At 36.2% G+C, this 15,174-nt stretch overlaps 1 protein-coding gene across 5 annotated transcripts in view; it reads left to right on the top strand.

The window, feature by feature from the left end:
- Positions 1–15,174, top strand: part of STXBP5L (syntaxin binding protein 5L) — a 207,439-nt gene that overhangs the window by 147,702 nt on the left and 44,563 nt on the right. For 2 of the 5 annotated variants that reach the window (XM_071559878.1, XM_071559851.1), the window contains exons 17-20: positions 499–624; positions 4,673–4,824; positions 6,789–6,860; positions 13,582–13,647. In XM_071559878.1, coding sequence (XP_071415979.1) covers positions 499–624; positions 4,673–4,824; positions 6,789–6,860; positions 13,582–13,647 — 416 coding nt within the window. The remainder of the gene's footprint in view (positions 1–498; positions 625–4,672; positions 4,825–6,788; positions 6,861–13,581; positions 13,648–15,174) is intronic. The other 3 variants (XM_071559888.1, XM_071559870.1, XM_071559861.1) reach the window with 2 other exon arrangements.

The following is a 15,174-nucleotide window of genomic DNA, read 5'->3' as shown; positions in this document are numbered from 1 at the left end:
TGCAGAGGAGTGCAATGTAAGCTGTCTCACCGTTTACAGCTACAGGAAAAATGCATTGACTGGTGGGCTTTACTTATAAAACTACATACAGTGTGAATGTACTAATGACTAACATGAATACCTCAAAGTATTGCTATTATTGCATATCTTCTTTTAGTGTATCACCATATTAAATTAAAAAGTAAAACAGACTTGTTTGCAGTGAATGGACAGATAGAATTGTCAGATCCGTAGGATTTGAATGTGCAGTGGTGAGGACCACCACAGGAAGGTATACCTTCTCATCTTCCTTTGCTCCTTACCTTTTTCTGTTGTGCCTTACTTCAGTACAAAAAAAAGTTCCCCAAATAGAGAAATGTTTTTTTCCGAAGTGTCAGAAGGAAGTATTTTAGAGTTTCCATTCGGGTTGATTATTCACGAGGATGAGAAGCAGTTGTTATTTATGGCCCCGTGTGTATGTTTGTTTGTTTGTTCTTATTTTGTACCTCTTCTTCTCAGTGTTAAGACTCGACCTGTGCGAATGCCTCCTGGATACCAAGCAGATCTTGTTATTCAGTTGGTGTGGGTGGATGGTGAGCCTCCACAACAGATTACCAGTCTTGCTGTAAACTCTGCTTATGGACTGTAAGTAACTCAAAATTAAGATTACATTGATTTATTATTATGGTCAAAGTAAAATATTCCAAAAGTGCTTTAGCTCACATTCTTGGGGAAAAATTATTTGAACTCACATGAAGATTGTAATGAGATGTTAAACTACTGTTCTTGCTAATGTTTCTACTATGCATATTTAAAAGTCTGAATATTTTCACATTATTCTGTCCATCCTTTCAAATAAAATCTATTTGCCTTTCAAATATGTAATTTTTAAAGTACTTGAAAGGTTCACCAAGGTGAAATGCATTTCATAGAAAATGGTGGTGTGATTAACTGTTAAATGCCATTATCATGATATCCTAACTTAGTTGGAAATTGTCTTCTGAGAACACCATTTTCATGTCTGTGGTAATGTCTGTTTGCACAAGAACCAGTGACTTGAAATTGAAAATTGAATAAGGAACATTCAAGTGCTAAATTCTGTATGGCAATGCAAATGAGAGTGTGCAATTTTTTTCCTCAGCTTCAATTTATTTGGGAGTTTTTAATATTTTCTTTTACTGAGAGTCACCCAGATACATTAAATACAGGTTTTCCCTGCAGAAGGTCTTCCTCCATTAGAACTTTAGGCTGTAATGGGTGTTAGATGCTGACTCCTACTAATTTTCAGTAAGTCATTGGAGTCTCTTCAGAGACTTTGGCAGTTTAATGAAGATATTTTACATTTGTGCAAAAGTATTGTCTCTCGGGAGGTGTTTTTTCAAGTCTTTGGCCTGAATTTCTAGACAGTTTCCCATTCACAAACTCTAGAACTTTCTTTTTCTTTACCATACCTAGATGCATTTGTCACTTGTGCAAATTGTTAGGTTTTGTCTCATTTGCTCCCTTGCAGATCTCAGACCTCAAGGCAACACCTGAATAATCACACCATCCTCTCTCTTGTCAAATACTCTGACAGGCTGCAGTTCTTCCAGCGCTCACAGTGGTTTCCCAAACCACTGATTTGATTCAGTCAGAGGCTTTAAATTGTTTCCTTTGCTAGGAGCAGCAAAAGTTTACAGGACAACCTCCTTTGAAACACCATATGCTATGTACATGAATGTTTCAGAAATAAATGCATGTATCAATAAAACAGCCTAATCAATAACCCAAATTTAACTTGCCTACAAAAGCTACACCAGAAGGTCTTTTTCTTTAAATTTCCTCTGCAGACTCTCTTCTCTCTCCTTTTCTCTTGTCTCTTTTAACTTTTTCCTTGGGCCTATGACAAGGTACAGTCCTTCCTCTCATCAGAATTTTTATTTGCTACTTTAATTTTCACCTGTTATTTAGCCTCACAGTGTGGAAAACAAACCCTATGCCACTTCAGCATGAAGCTTGAGAATACATCATTTTTGCCATCCTTGTTGCAGAGTGATTTGAGTCACCCTTTGCCTTATGTTCTTTCTATACTAATAAGTTTCAACTAGGAGGAAGGCACAGAATGTTTAATGTGTTCTGGGGAGTCCCTTTCAGTATTCTTTTAATCACTATGATTTCTGTATTACTCCAGCCATGAAACAGTACTGAAGTGAGATATTTAAAAAAACCTTATCCCCAGCAAACATGAAAGACTTCAGACACTCTGAAAATTTTTTCAATGTATTTCGTTTACTTTAACAGTACCAAGCTTCAAATTAGAAGTATTAACACCTGTTTTATTTATGTTGAAATGAATCATCCAAAACTTCTTCATGTTACGAAAGTAGAAAATTTTACAAAATACTCAAATTACAACTGAAGAACTAAGTTAACCTTGAAGAACAAGGTTAAATGCAAATAATAAATTTATTTTAAAGTAGATTCTATTGGACAAAAAGCAATCTCTGAAAATTTATTACCAGCTCATGTGGTAACAGTTTTCAGCTAATCTGCATATTAATTGTCAAGAAGTGTCTGATGAGGATATTATGACATTTCTGTGAGAGATACCCACAGAACAGGACATTGCCTAGCAACTGATTCTATTCATTGCTCAAAATTGAGAAATTCATTTTGTATTTGATTTCATAAAGACTTAGATGTTAGCAATTTATCTTAAGCCTCAGTAATAGTAATGTCTGTCTAGATTTTCTTACCATTCCTCAGAAGCATTGCAATATTAATGAGCAATTTCTGAGAGTTTTTTTGGTAAAGTAATTTTATGGGTCTAAGAAATATTATATCCATGCTTGTATGTGAAATTAGAGAAGTTTAGGAAAAAAACAGACCAGGAAGTGATGACTTGTTTTATTAAATTGCTAGCCAGAGTGTGAATGATCACTAGCTCTTCTTGTGCCTCAGGTTTTCCAAAATGCATAGATCTCAGCTTAATAATTTGCAAAATTCAAATGATTATTCTTTTTTCCCCTAAAGTGTTAACGGATGAGATTGATGCTCATCATTTTTATTCCTTTATTTTTCTTCTCCACCTAGAATGCAGGGACTTAGGAACACAGAATCATTAGGGTTGGAAGGGACCTTAAAGGTGATCCAGATCAACACCCTGCAGTGAGCAGGCACATTTCCAACAAGGTCAGGTTGCTCAGAGCCCCATCCAATCTGACCTTGAATGTTTTCAGGGATGAGGTATCCATCACCTCTCTGGGAAACCTGTTCCAGTGTTTCACCACCCTCACTGCACAAAACTTTGTCCTTACATCTAATGCAAATTGACTTTCTTTTAATTTAAAACCATTAAGCCCATACATATGAGCCCATTTCTCAATCTTGTCCAGGCCCTTTTGGACAGCACTTGTCCCTCAGGCACATCTCAGCTCGGTGTTGTCTGCAAACTTGCTGAAGGTGCACCTGATCCCACTGTCTTTGTCATTGATAAAGACATTAAACAGTTCTGGTCCTGGCATGGACCCCCAAGGGACACAACTTCAATGGAGAAAAAAGTCAATGCATAAAATCAGCTTAAATACACACTATTTCCATAGATGCTGTACCAAAGTCAGCATTAAGACAGGGGTAGTAAATATGGTGTAGTGACAACCAGTAGAATTTGAGCCACTGTTGTAGATGGTGCCTTCATTTGCTAGTTTGATAATTAAGGAAAAATCACTTCATTTTACTTTATGTATTACTTTGCTATATATGGAACCCTCTCTTTTGTAATGGAAGCAGCATAAGAAAAGGTAAAACAGAGGAAAATGTTCTAGCTACCCTGCTTCCCCTTCCTCCATCTCATTACTTTTCTCTTGCCTTGCTGTTTCCCACACAACAATTCCTGTCAGATATTTGGAGCTATATTAAGAAGAGTCAGGTAGAGGTGAATGCACATCTCACTTTTAGAGTGAATTAAATGCTTACATATTTTGCAGGGCTTTGAACTGATCACCTTCATCACTTTTTACATAAAATGACAGAGGTTGATAACAAATTGTTCCTAATATTATTGAGCATTGTTTGTGTTTTTAAGTTTCCTTGTGGCTGCTCCTGCAATCCTCCCTGTCTGGAGTTTGAAATTGCAGTCTGACACAAAACGAGAGACATCTTGCCCATGAATCAAACCATCAAAATGCCAATTTTAAAACCATTACAGAGGGGTAGAGACTGTTTTAATAGGAAATAAAGAAAATTTTATAAATGCCATTCAGATTTGGGTAATACAGATTAACATGTTTCATTTGTCATTTATATTTAGCTTAAAATAGTTATTTTGTATGTGTTTGTATTTATATTTTAATTTGTATTTGTATTTTATCTAAATGTATAACCACTTTATAAGATCTATGTCCAGATTTGTAGGTTTAATTTATATCATTACTCAAATTCTGTTGTTCAGTGAAGCACATTTAGACATCACTGCAGTGTGTTTGGCACAGAAAGTTAATAAAAGTTGTAAGTCTGCTTTTGGGAAAGTCAGTTGCTGTGTTTCAGAAAATAGCTTTATAAATTTAGGATTACAAATCTGTAAAAAAGAAAATTAAAATCTAAGCTTTGAGTAGTTTCTGAAGAAAAGTTTGTGCAGAATTAATAAGTAATAATAATTGTTTGCATGCCTTAATTACGTGTTACTAATACCTTTGAGGAATATTTCTTTTCTCAGAGTGGCATTTGGGAACTGCAATGGTTTGGCTGTCGTGGACTTTATGCAGAAGACAGTCCTGCTGAGCATGGGAACCCTCGACCTCTGTGGATCCAGCGATCCGTACCAGCGCCAGCCGCGTTCACCTCGCAAGAGCAGGCAGTTTGCTGCAGGTAGGAAAGAAAGCAGTGTGCTTATGAGCCTGATATGTTCCTTAGTTTTTTTGCCTGTGGCTTTTTATAGTGCTTTCGAAATGCATGACTATTTGCCAGCCAATGGAGTTTCTATAACTTGACAAAAGAAACCTGACATGCTTTAGGTACAGGCACTTTCTCAGAAACAAAAGGTTTTATGAAGTTTTTTCTCTTGGGATGGAGGTCAGCAAGTAATTCCCTCAGCTGAGTCTGTAAAAAAATCATAATGATATTCGAGCAATAAATTGTTTCTCTGGCAGTCACTTGAAGTGTAGTCTGTATGCTATTTTCTTTCTGGTTCATAGCAATAAGACTACAATTTAAACTTAAATGCATCATCTGCCAGGTGCTGTTAATTTGTTGAGAGAAGTGTGACACCAGGAGACGTGTTAAGTGGTAGCACACATAGCTCAAATTAAGCACTTTGTTAGTGAATTGAAGCTCTTGATATAAACCTACCACATCCATCTGTACCCCATTTTAAATTTTGATGCTTAGAGGATCATGTTTGTCAGTCATAATTGTTATTATGCATTGTGTGTTGGAAATATTAGTGCTTCAATACAGCTAAATTTTGCCATACATTGTTGGTTATCTAAAAGTCAGAAGATAATCTATATTTCAAGTCTTTTTCGCCAGACATATTCCATAGTAAGATGCTACAGTCAGACACAATTATGAAATGTGTTTTACATAGCTGTGGAGTTCTAGAGTTAGATTTAAAAATCTCTTTGAAAATGTGGAGTTTTAAATCTAATCATAAAATTATAAAAGAAACAGATTGTAGCGGGTTTATAACATCAGCATTTTCATCGGCAGACCCTGCACTAAATCATCAATTCCTATTTCTCCATAGAGTCATGGGAAATCTTCTTTTTATTATTTGGGAATATAAAATCATAGAACCATAGAATCAATTGGGTTGGAAAAGACCTCTGAGATCATCAAGTCCAATCCTTGGTCCAACTCCAGTCCCTTTACCAGATCATGGCACTCAGTGCCACGGCCAATCTCAGTTTAAAAACCTCCAGGGATGGTGAATCCACCTCCTCTCTGGGCAGCCCATTCCAGTGCCTGATTACTCTCTCTGGAAAGAATTTTTTTCTGATCTCCAACTTAAAATTTCCCCTGGCAGAGCTTAAGCCTGTGCCCCCTTGTCCTATTGCTGAGTGGCTGGGAGAAGAGACCAACCCCCACCTGGCTAGAACTTCCCTTCAGGTAGTTAGAGACAGTGATAAGATATGTTTGCACTCCAAACAGCAAGTAAAATTTAGAGAATAAAATCTAAGTCTTCAGGCCTACTTCTGTTCCTGAAAGACCATTTATCTCACTTTCTCTGCATTTAATCATGGCAAAGCTTAGCTCTCATCTGTGCCAAGTGTTAAATATGTAAATTTGGCACAGCTGAGGAGAGAAGAGACAAGCAGCTTCAAGCCACCTTCAGCTTCTCTGTCTGGTTTCAGCCAGGCTCACAGCAACTCCCAAAGTAATGCGAGCAACTCGCCACAAGCAACCTCTGCAGAAGCCTGTACAAAAGGTGGAGGGTTGCTCCTGCAGGAAAAGCTGTGATCAGCACTGAATGTGCAGGGTTTCTCTGTCAGAGCCAGTCCTTTAAGGCTTCATTCCAGACATGCAGAGCTGCTAGAAAGGAGCCCACTGGGGATAAGTGACCACTGAGAAGGAATACACACTTCTCGATTGCTCATAGAAACTGTGCATCTAAAAAAAGCCTCAGCTGCTTTCTCACCATCCATCCCACACCCCTTACTTTTTTGATTATTTTTCTTGTTATATCTCCCAAATGGAAGGTAAGCATCTGCTGAAACTTTTTCACCTTGGCTGTTCTAGATGCTGGTTATGATATCACTTCCTTTCACTTTAGACTGTTTTTTCTCTCTTTCCTCTGCCTGCTGCTGATGCTGGTGTACTGGCATGTTCCAAAGACAACTTTTGCATGCGTGGCCTGTCTAACTTTTATCCAGATTTAACGAAACGGATCCGTACTTCCTATCAGAGTAAGTTCTATAAAGGTTAGGCAAGTAGCTTTATCATGGTTGGACTATGCCTGACTTAAACCCATGTGTTTGTGCTTTGTAATGTGTTTTTTAAACACATTCAGCATGCATGCAAACTTACTACATTTTGTGATGTCAGCCATGCTTAATTTTGACAATTACCTTTATTATGCAGATATTCTTTTCTTCCAAAAGAGTCAAAGAGAAAACCTCAGTGTTATATGGGCAGATTGGGCCTTAGAAATTATTTCTTGACAATGTTATGTTCTTGATGACATTATCTCTTTGGTTTTATATTCCTTTCTGTGTACATTTACTTATATGAAGCATTTCTTGTTTTGCAATGGCACTATTTGGTTGTAGTTACCAATTAATTCTTCCCTTTTTCAGAAGAGCAATGTGGCTTAAGAGAGTACCCACCAAATTGGGTGCTGTAAAATTTAAAATTTTAATCTTTGGTACTCAAATATTTGACTTTGGGGAACCATCCCATGCCTCTGATCCTTGATGGGCAATGTAAAGTGGGCATAAAAATACAAACATCAAAGAAAGCTATGAAAATTAATGTTTTAATATCTTTAAATTTTGAATTATACTGATATGCAATTTAAATATTAGTATTCATTACTGCAGAATGCAATGAACAAAGCCATAATTAATTTTTGCAAAATTGACTGTTCAACAGATGAGCCATATGTATCTTAATTAACTGCAGTGCTTATATGTAATTAGGTCTCTAGGATGCCTCTTATTCATCTCTTTTTAAAGTAATTTCCACAGAACAACTGGATAGGCAATTTTCTGTAAAATATTCCATATAGGCAAGAGAAAGGATTGGCAGTTATTTTATCATCTCACTTAAATACAGACTTATGTAGCTGTTGAAATACATTTGTACATTTGCAGGAGAAATTGTGTTCCATGCCTCTATTCTGATTTCTATGATTTTATTTTATAATAGCTCACAAAAGCTGGTCTGCTTATTTAAAAGATGAGTCTAGTTACAAATCTCACGGTCCATAAAAAGGTTCAGAGTACGATATGTTGAAGTCTCAGTCCGGTCTTGCTCATTTCAAGTCTGTAACAGAGAACCTGAAAGACAGCAGGCACAGGTTTGGGGTTTTTCCTATCTAAAAAGTTAGTAAATGCTAACTCACCAATGTTTTCATTCAGAATTACAAACACAGACCATAGAGTTTTTCACAGCTGGAATTGTATTATCTCGTTTCCATCTTCAACTCCAGAATCAGCAAAGTCCACAAAATCTTCCTGTGTACATCATAACTGAATAGTATGAGCCTGACTTTCAGGCAAGACCATTAACAGCTTTGTTTCTTTCCTCAAAAATTATTTGGTTCTTGATTTTATCATTTGATGCTTATACAGGACTATAAACTGTATGATGATCTGAAAGATGCACCAGGCACTCAGCTCAAGAACAGGACCAGAATGTGTCATAGAATGAAAATATCTTGCTAAGTCATTCTCAGGATGTGCTTTGTTATATGTCTTATCTGAGATACAAGTTTTAAGGGGGATATTAAGAGGGGATTTAGGATTTGGCTTACAAGATTATCTCTTCTCATAAGGGATAATGATGGGAAAAGTAATTATTTTTGGAAATTGTGCGGTTGAAGCTGATTTTATTATGACAAAAGCAGGACCAGTCATGACATAACATAAGCATTAGGTCTAAAGTTTTAAGGATTATATCAAGGAAAATGGAAGTTAATGGTAAGCTATATGAGCAGTAGATTCAATTAAGTAATGAAACAGGAAGATGATTTCATGAGGATCAGTTTGCGAGAATGACTTGTAGGCATTGAAGTCAAAGAAGAAATTATCAAGGAACAAGACACTTAAACTTTTCTTGATCATTTTAGAGGTGATTTGCAAGAAGAAACAGTGTAATTTAGTACCCAGTCTTATTACCAGAATTAAGAGCTTGATCTTCAAAGAGTATAACCAATATTAGAGTATCGGTAGTGCTGGCAGCTCTGTTGACATAGTGAAGAGGAGACATCAGTGAAAAAGGCAGGGTCATCTTGGTCATGTTAAGTTCATATTTTGACACTTTTGAGTAGATTTTAGAAAGACAAGACTGCTACTCTAACTTGGATGGAAGAAATGTAAGTTAGAGTTGTATATATATGAATCATTAGGGTAATGAATATGTGTATATATATATAATTAATACCATGTTTAAACAAAAGAATCTCTTCAATTCTTCATTTTAATCAAATGCTGGATTACAGAGATAAAGGAAGTGTTGATATTTCAGTCTGGGATGTCTTGCAACTGAAGAGGGAAAGGGGAAAAAAAACCCAAATGTCAAACAGAGGAAAGAAGAACTATGTTGGAGAAGAGGCTTTCCAAAGGAAAAACACAGCCAACAATGTCAAGGACATCCAATATGCAAAGCCTAGTGGTGGAATAATTGTTTTGAATTTTAGCCAATAAATCTATAGAGAGCTTGATAATGATTATATATTGAAGCTAGACTCAAATGCACCTGGAGTGGACCTGGAGCATTAAGACAGCACATTCTCTGGTTTGGGAGGTGAAAGTGGGAAAGGGGAAGCAAGAAGGGAAGAAACGTAATTCTAGGTATACATGATGGGAGAGACTGAAACATAATAGTCCTATCAAGGAAGTAATTTGAGGAAAATAAAAAGCTGAGATGAGGGTAAGTGCAGAGCTGGGGATTGCTTTCTAGTGTTGATGACCTGTTCCATTTGCTGCAACATCTGCAGCCACCTTGCTTTGTAGCAAGAACATATGACAAGCTAAATCAAATAAACTCTCTCTGCAGTAGTGCAGAATTATGTTGTTTGTTGGGTTTCTTTTATTTTTTTCTTCAACTGAAATCAAGTTGAAAATGTTATTACCTGGTGGTGGGTAATATTATTAAAACAGGTATATTTACTGCATCTAGAGAGATAATGTTATAGCAGAATATAAAAATACCACAATTATTCAAAAGGAATTTGCATCTCCTCCTAGAAATTCATACCATCTGTTGGAAGAACAAGAAAATAAATAGTCTTTATGAAGCATCCAAAAAGTTTGCAAGTTCAAAGGATGTTCATACATTGGAAAATAATTTTCATAATGAAGTCCTTTCAGTGAGAAGTCCCTGTTTCTCCTTCAGGCCAGTCCCCTGAGAGGATGTGAGCAAAAGTAGCCTTAGTCTGACAGGAGGACACAGAAAACTGTGTGTTATGAGTCATTACATATCAGTAATTGACACTTCAAGTCACACCTAAGAATCTAATATAGGTTGAGTGTTAAGTCAACAGCTATATTCCTAACTAACTAATTTCCAAAGAATGCACTTATATATATATACATGTGTGTGTGTGTGTATCTGGGGGTGTGTATATACACACACACACACATATATATAAGCATAAATAAAATATAGTATAGTAATTCAGTGTGAAAATGATGGATTAAGATAGCACTGGGCTTACTTACTGGCTTGTGAATTTTTATGATAATTTATTTATAATTCATTTATTTATAGAAAAACATATGATGGCTTTGGGTACTTTAAAGTAAATATTCAGTCTGAATCATAGATACAGACATTTAAAATTTGAAAAATAATTTTAAATTATGAGTTCGTAGTAGCTGTTACTCCATACTAGGCAGTACATTTTTTGATCCTTTAACAAAAAGAAAATGGGAATCACAGTTAAGTTTGAAACGTATCCATTGGACATGTCTTTAAAGTGCTTTATTGCCTTATGTGATATATTTACATCTTTCACTATTTACACATTTATGATTTGCTCAAATCAAAGCCAATTTCTTTATAATGTGAGTGGGTGTATCTTCTCACAAGTTCACATTGCCAATCTCAGATATTTCCATTTAGTTTTGCTGCTACATTCTTCTTCCTCCAGGTGGACTCAAAATTTCTGGGGTGGTGGGGGTTTTTTTGTCTAAAAATAGCTAAAATATCTTGGGGCACAAATTGTGCCTACAGAACTTCAAAATGGAAAGTGAAAATATTTTTGAAATCTGACTTCAGTAGCTGTTAAATTCTCTCAAACATTCAAGGAAACTGAAGTCCTTGGAAATATTTATACATGAAAAATTGCTGAAAGTATTTAGCTTGGTTTCCTAGAAAAGAAAGATACGGCAGAAAGTGAGCAGTAGTACAGAGAAGAAGCTCAAGAGCTCTTCTTAACTCAAAGGGAAACAAAAGACAACATTTAGTGGAATCAAAGGTAATACATAAAAATTGACAAATGGGTGTTTATTCTTTTCCATGAATGATGATTGTGCAACTCATTGCCTTATAACATCTACAGAATTTAGGATTTAGCAAGATTAAAAGATACTTGGGACAAACGGATGGGTAATGAGAACTCAGAATATTTCAAAGCAAAAAAAATTTATGGCAGGAGAAAATCTGTGAGCGGCAGTGCTTAAGCAATCTAAGTGTCTGAGATTAAGACAATGTTCTTGTGCAGGCCGCATGGTACCACTTAAATTTAACATGGGGACATACTGCACTTCTGCTTTAAAAGCATCTGTTGGTCATTGTTAAAGGTGATAGTGACTTGGCAGCAAGTCTGGAATTGTAGAGAAGTTCCCACGTTCACCGTTTTAAAATGCCATAATATGAAATGTATCTTTCCAGTTGTTTGTTGTAAGAGGAATTCATGGTGTTCTTACGGTGATTGCTCTTGGGTGGTGCTGTTTGGTGCATTTCCTCTGAAAGGCTGTAGCACCATGATTTATATTGAGATGTAATATTGTTTTATGAACTCACAGTTTCAAAAGAAAAAAACCGCCATTATTTAGAAGCAAAATCTGACCTGGGATTTGACACTGTAACTGATACCAGTACTAACTATACAAGGTTTAGAACATCATAAGTTGTTAAAACTTTAAAATTCACTTACAAAGAAACAGTGTCATATTTAATTTTATTCGTCCAAGGCCTCTAATGCTACACAAATGTGCCAAACTCGCTCCCACTGCACCTTGCAGACAGTTCTGCAGCAAAAATCAATTCTGTCCCAAATCTCCAGATACCTGCAGAAACCTTGGGGTCAAGTAGAATAAAGATTTGCCATAAAAAAGCTATACGTAGAGAGGCTCCCTAAATGATTAGAATTTCTGAGTACTCTCATAACAGCAAAAGTGACTGGACTTATTATTGAAATATAAAATTCTCTCACAGATTCAAAATTGAATCAAAGAAATATGCAAGTATATCTCTCAAAATAAAAAATTGCTGGTTTTCAACAATAGTATCTGGTTTGTGAGCTCTTGTTCTTTAGGAGTCAGGAACAGGTATATCATTAATACTGACTTTACAGGCCAAATCAATACTGCTGCTTTTCCAAAGAGCTCTCAATGCTGTTCTTGTACCACTGCATCTTCATTAGTGGTTAGAAGCTTTTTTCTGTTCCACTTGTCGGGGCTCTGGATTCTCCCCAGTTCTTGTAGTAAAATTGTCAGTACCTACCTTAAGGATTTGTTGTTTTTAACACCAAGAGAACAGCATTGGTGACCAAATGGTAGCCAAATATTTTAGGATTAGTGTGTGTATGAATTCTAGAGATGAGGGACTCTGGGTCTAAGGTTCCAGAAGCAATAATAATTTTAAAATGTCATCTTTTGGTGCCAGCTTAAAGCACACTGAAAGGTGTTTGATTGTATGGATACAACGTGAGCAGTGTGTATGTAAATACAGTATCAGTACGATGGTAATGTACATGTGACTGTGGGCTGAGGGACACTACACTCTGACCTGAGTGCTGTGAGCCCACAGTGCCAGCGTAGTTATGGCTGGGGCTGGGCTACCAGTAAGAGGCACGTGGCCTGTGGCATGAAGTGCCAGAGCTCTGTATAACCAGGGTGAACCACTTGATACAGGCCACAGGGCATTACAGGATACATAGGAAGGGTGGGTTTGAATAGGTGTGACTGTGCCCAGTTCAGCCACCTAACAGCCAGCTCATGGTAAAGGATGGCATGAGCTCAGACTTTCCCTCCCTACCGTGCCAAAAGCCATGTTTGAGCCTCTTCATTCAACCTGTGCCAAAGATGGATCTCAATTTGGTCATAGCAACAAGATCAAGCTTAAGCAGTATAGAGTAGGATTATTCTATGTGTTGCTGCCTTCCATGTAGGCTGAGTTCCCCACAAATATTTATGAACAGTATACAAAGCATCTTGTCCAAAAATTCTGTTAGCATTATCGATGCCTCATCAATGCCTCCATGTTATTTAAAATTATCTATCTTGTGTGAATTCATATGAAAGTTCCTAGTACTGCATAGTAGGTGTGATTTTACTTTTTTCTCCCCTGTTTCCTCTCTGCATTCTGCAGCAGTTGAAAGCATAGAGTTGCTTCCACATCAGTTTGACAGGGATGAATGAGTTTGATTAATATCACAGAGTTTTAAATTTTAAACTATACTTAATTGTTTTATATTGTTAGGTTCAGTCACTCTTTTCTATTCTGAGGCACTTGGAAAACAAATCTGAATTAACAAGAGGTGTGATTTTTTTTTTGAAACAAACCTAAATTTCTGCAGTGACAACCTGATAACTGCACTTATCTGAAGTAGATATTTCCCTCTCATTTCACACCATTCTTTCCTCCAAATTGACTTTAAAGTGCAGAATATCATCAGCCAAGAAAGTTGAAGCATGCCCTGTTAGATTGTAACTTACCTCTTTAACTCCATTTTTTCAGGCCTGACTGAACTCAGTGACAGTCCAGTTTCCCTGGAACTAGAGCGTTGCAAGTCTCCCACTTCAGGTAAAGGTGATTGGCTTCTCTTCCTGCAGTCTGTATAAGCCATTCATGTCATGCATCACTGTGTTTCATTAATCCCTAAGAAGGGAAGTGCATAGTTACAGTTCCAAAGAGAAGAAATTACTGGAGAAGTGCTTATTACATAGCACAGTAAAATCCTAATTCTGTTTACTTAAAGAGAAATTAAATGTATGTGGTGCATCTTGAGGCGAAGAGTATGAAAACATTTGAATTAATAGCACTGTGCAGGTGTATTCCAATAATCTTCTTAGAGGCTTGTTTGTCTGTTTTCTTAAAAGGTTTTCTGATTTCTTCTTTTTTTTTTCCCCCAGTAAGGAGTTCTTATAATTTTTCACGTATATATATATTGTATATATTTATTTCTGTGTATAATGCATATGTGCACGCAGAGAAATTATTTGAAAAACAGCAATATGGGGAAGGTAAATTTTAACCAGTAGAAACCAACAGTGCCTAAGTTATGTAATTTTAAATGGAAGCAGGACCTCAAGTGAAAATATTCACTTATCAACCACTGTGACCTGGCAGGGAAATCTTGGCCATTTAAAAATTTATAAATGTTTCCCATTCTACCCATAGTCCTTCAGAAGGTGGAGTTCCTAGAGACTTTTTCTACAAGTGCCTAGTCTGCATTGATCTCTTTAATGTGAGTTCACTGACTTAAAGATCATTGCTTAGAGCTGTTTTCTAGTAGCTGACTTTTAAATGTGATGGAAAATAAGGAGGTGTAGCTGGGATACATCATTTTGCTTGTGGTGTGCATATCACACTTCTCCTTGTAGTTTGGTAAGTATGGATAGATTTTTTTTTTCCTTAGTTATGGTAACAAATTCCCACAAATATGCTATTCAAATCCTCCATTATTGTTTCACTTATTTTATTGTAACAGGACAAATTAATCTTGAATGGAGGCCACTAATTAGTAATTTATACAGAGCTGGAACTAATAAGTGTTTTTCCAACATATCAGAAGCTAAAACAAAACAGCTATTTTGAAATATGTGTTTTCTTGTACTACTTGCAACCCAAATTCTGTAGACATTGGAATATCAAAGCAAAATAGGCTATAATAATAATAGTATAAAACTAGGAGCTCAAACTCTTGAGCAAGGTCTCAGAAACTCATGGTATAGGGTTTAAAATAAAACATTGGATAGCTCAGTATAATAAGATAACTTATTGTGAGACTAACTGGGATTCAACTTTCAATTTTCTCTTCAGAAATGAGCTAAAAGTTTTCTTTTTCATTTTACTGATAACTAAGAGATCACTGGCTTGGTTAACATATGTGCATATTCCTTGTTTTATAATGATGACTGACTGCTGTAGCACCTTACTTTTTCTGCAGTTAACTTCAGTTTTTCTTTCTGCTAGTGATCAAAAATAGCTCTCTCAGATAAATTTAAGATAATTTGCTCCAAAATTTATTCCACTTTTCTGTTTTGAAGATCATTCATCCGGGAAAACATGGCACATTTATGGGTGTTTCCTCTTTTAGCACTTTCATGT

The sequence above is a fragment of the Pithys albifrons genome, chromosome 1 (genome assembly GCF_047495875.1).
Source record: "Pithys albifrons albifrons isolate INPA30051 chromosome 1, PitAlb_v1, whole genome shotgun sequence".
In the NCBI taxonomy this organism is placed as follows: Eukaryota; Metazoa; Chordata; class Aves; order Passeriformes; family Thamnophilidae; genus Pithys; species Pithys albifrons.
Note: the sequence above shows the minus strand (reverse complement) of the source record. Positions and strands in the feature narration are given on the sequence as shown.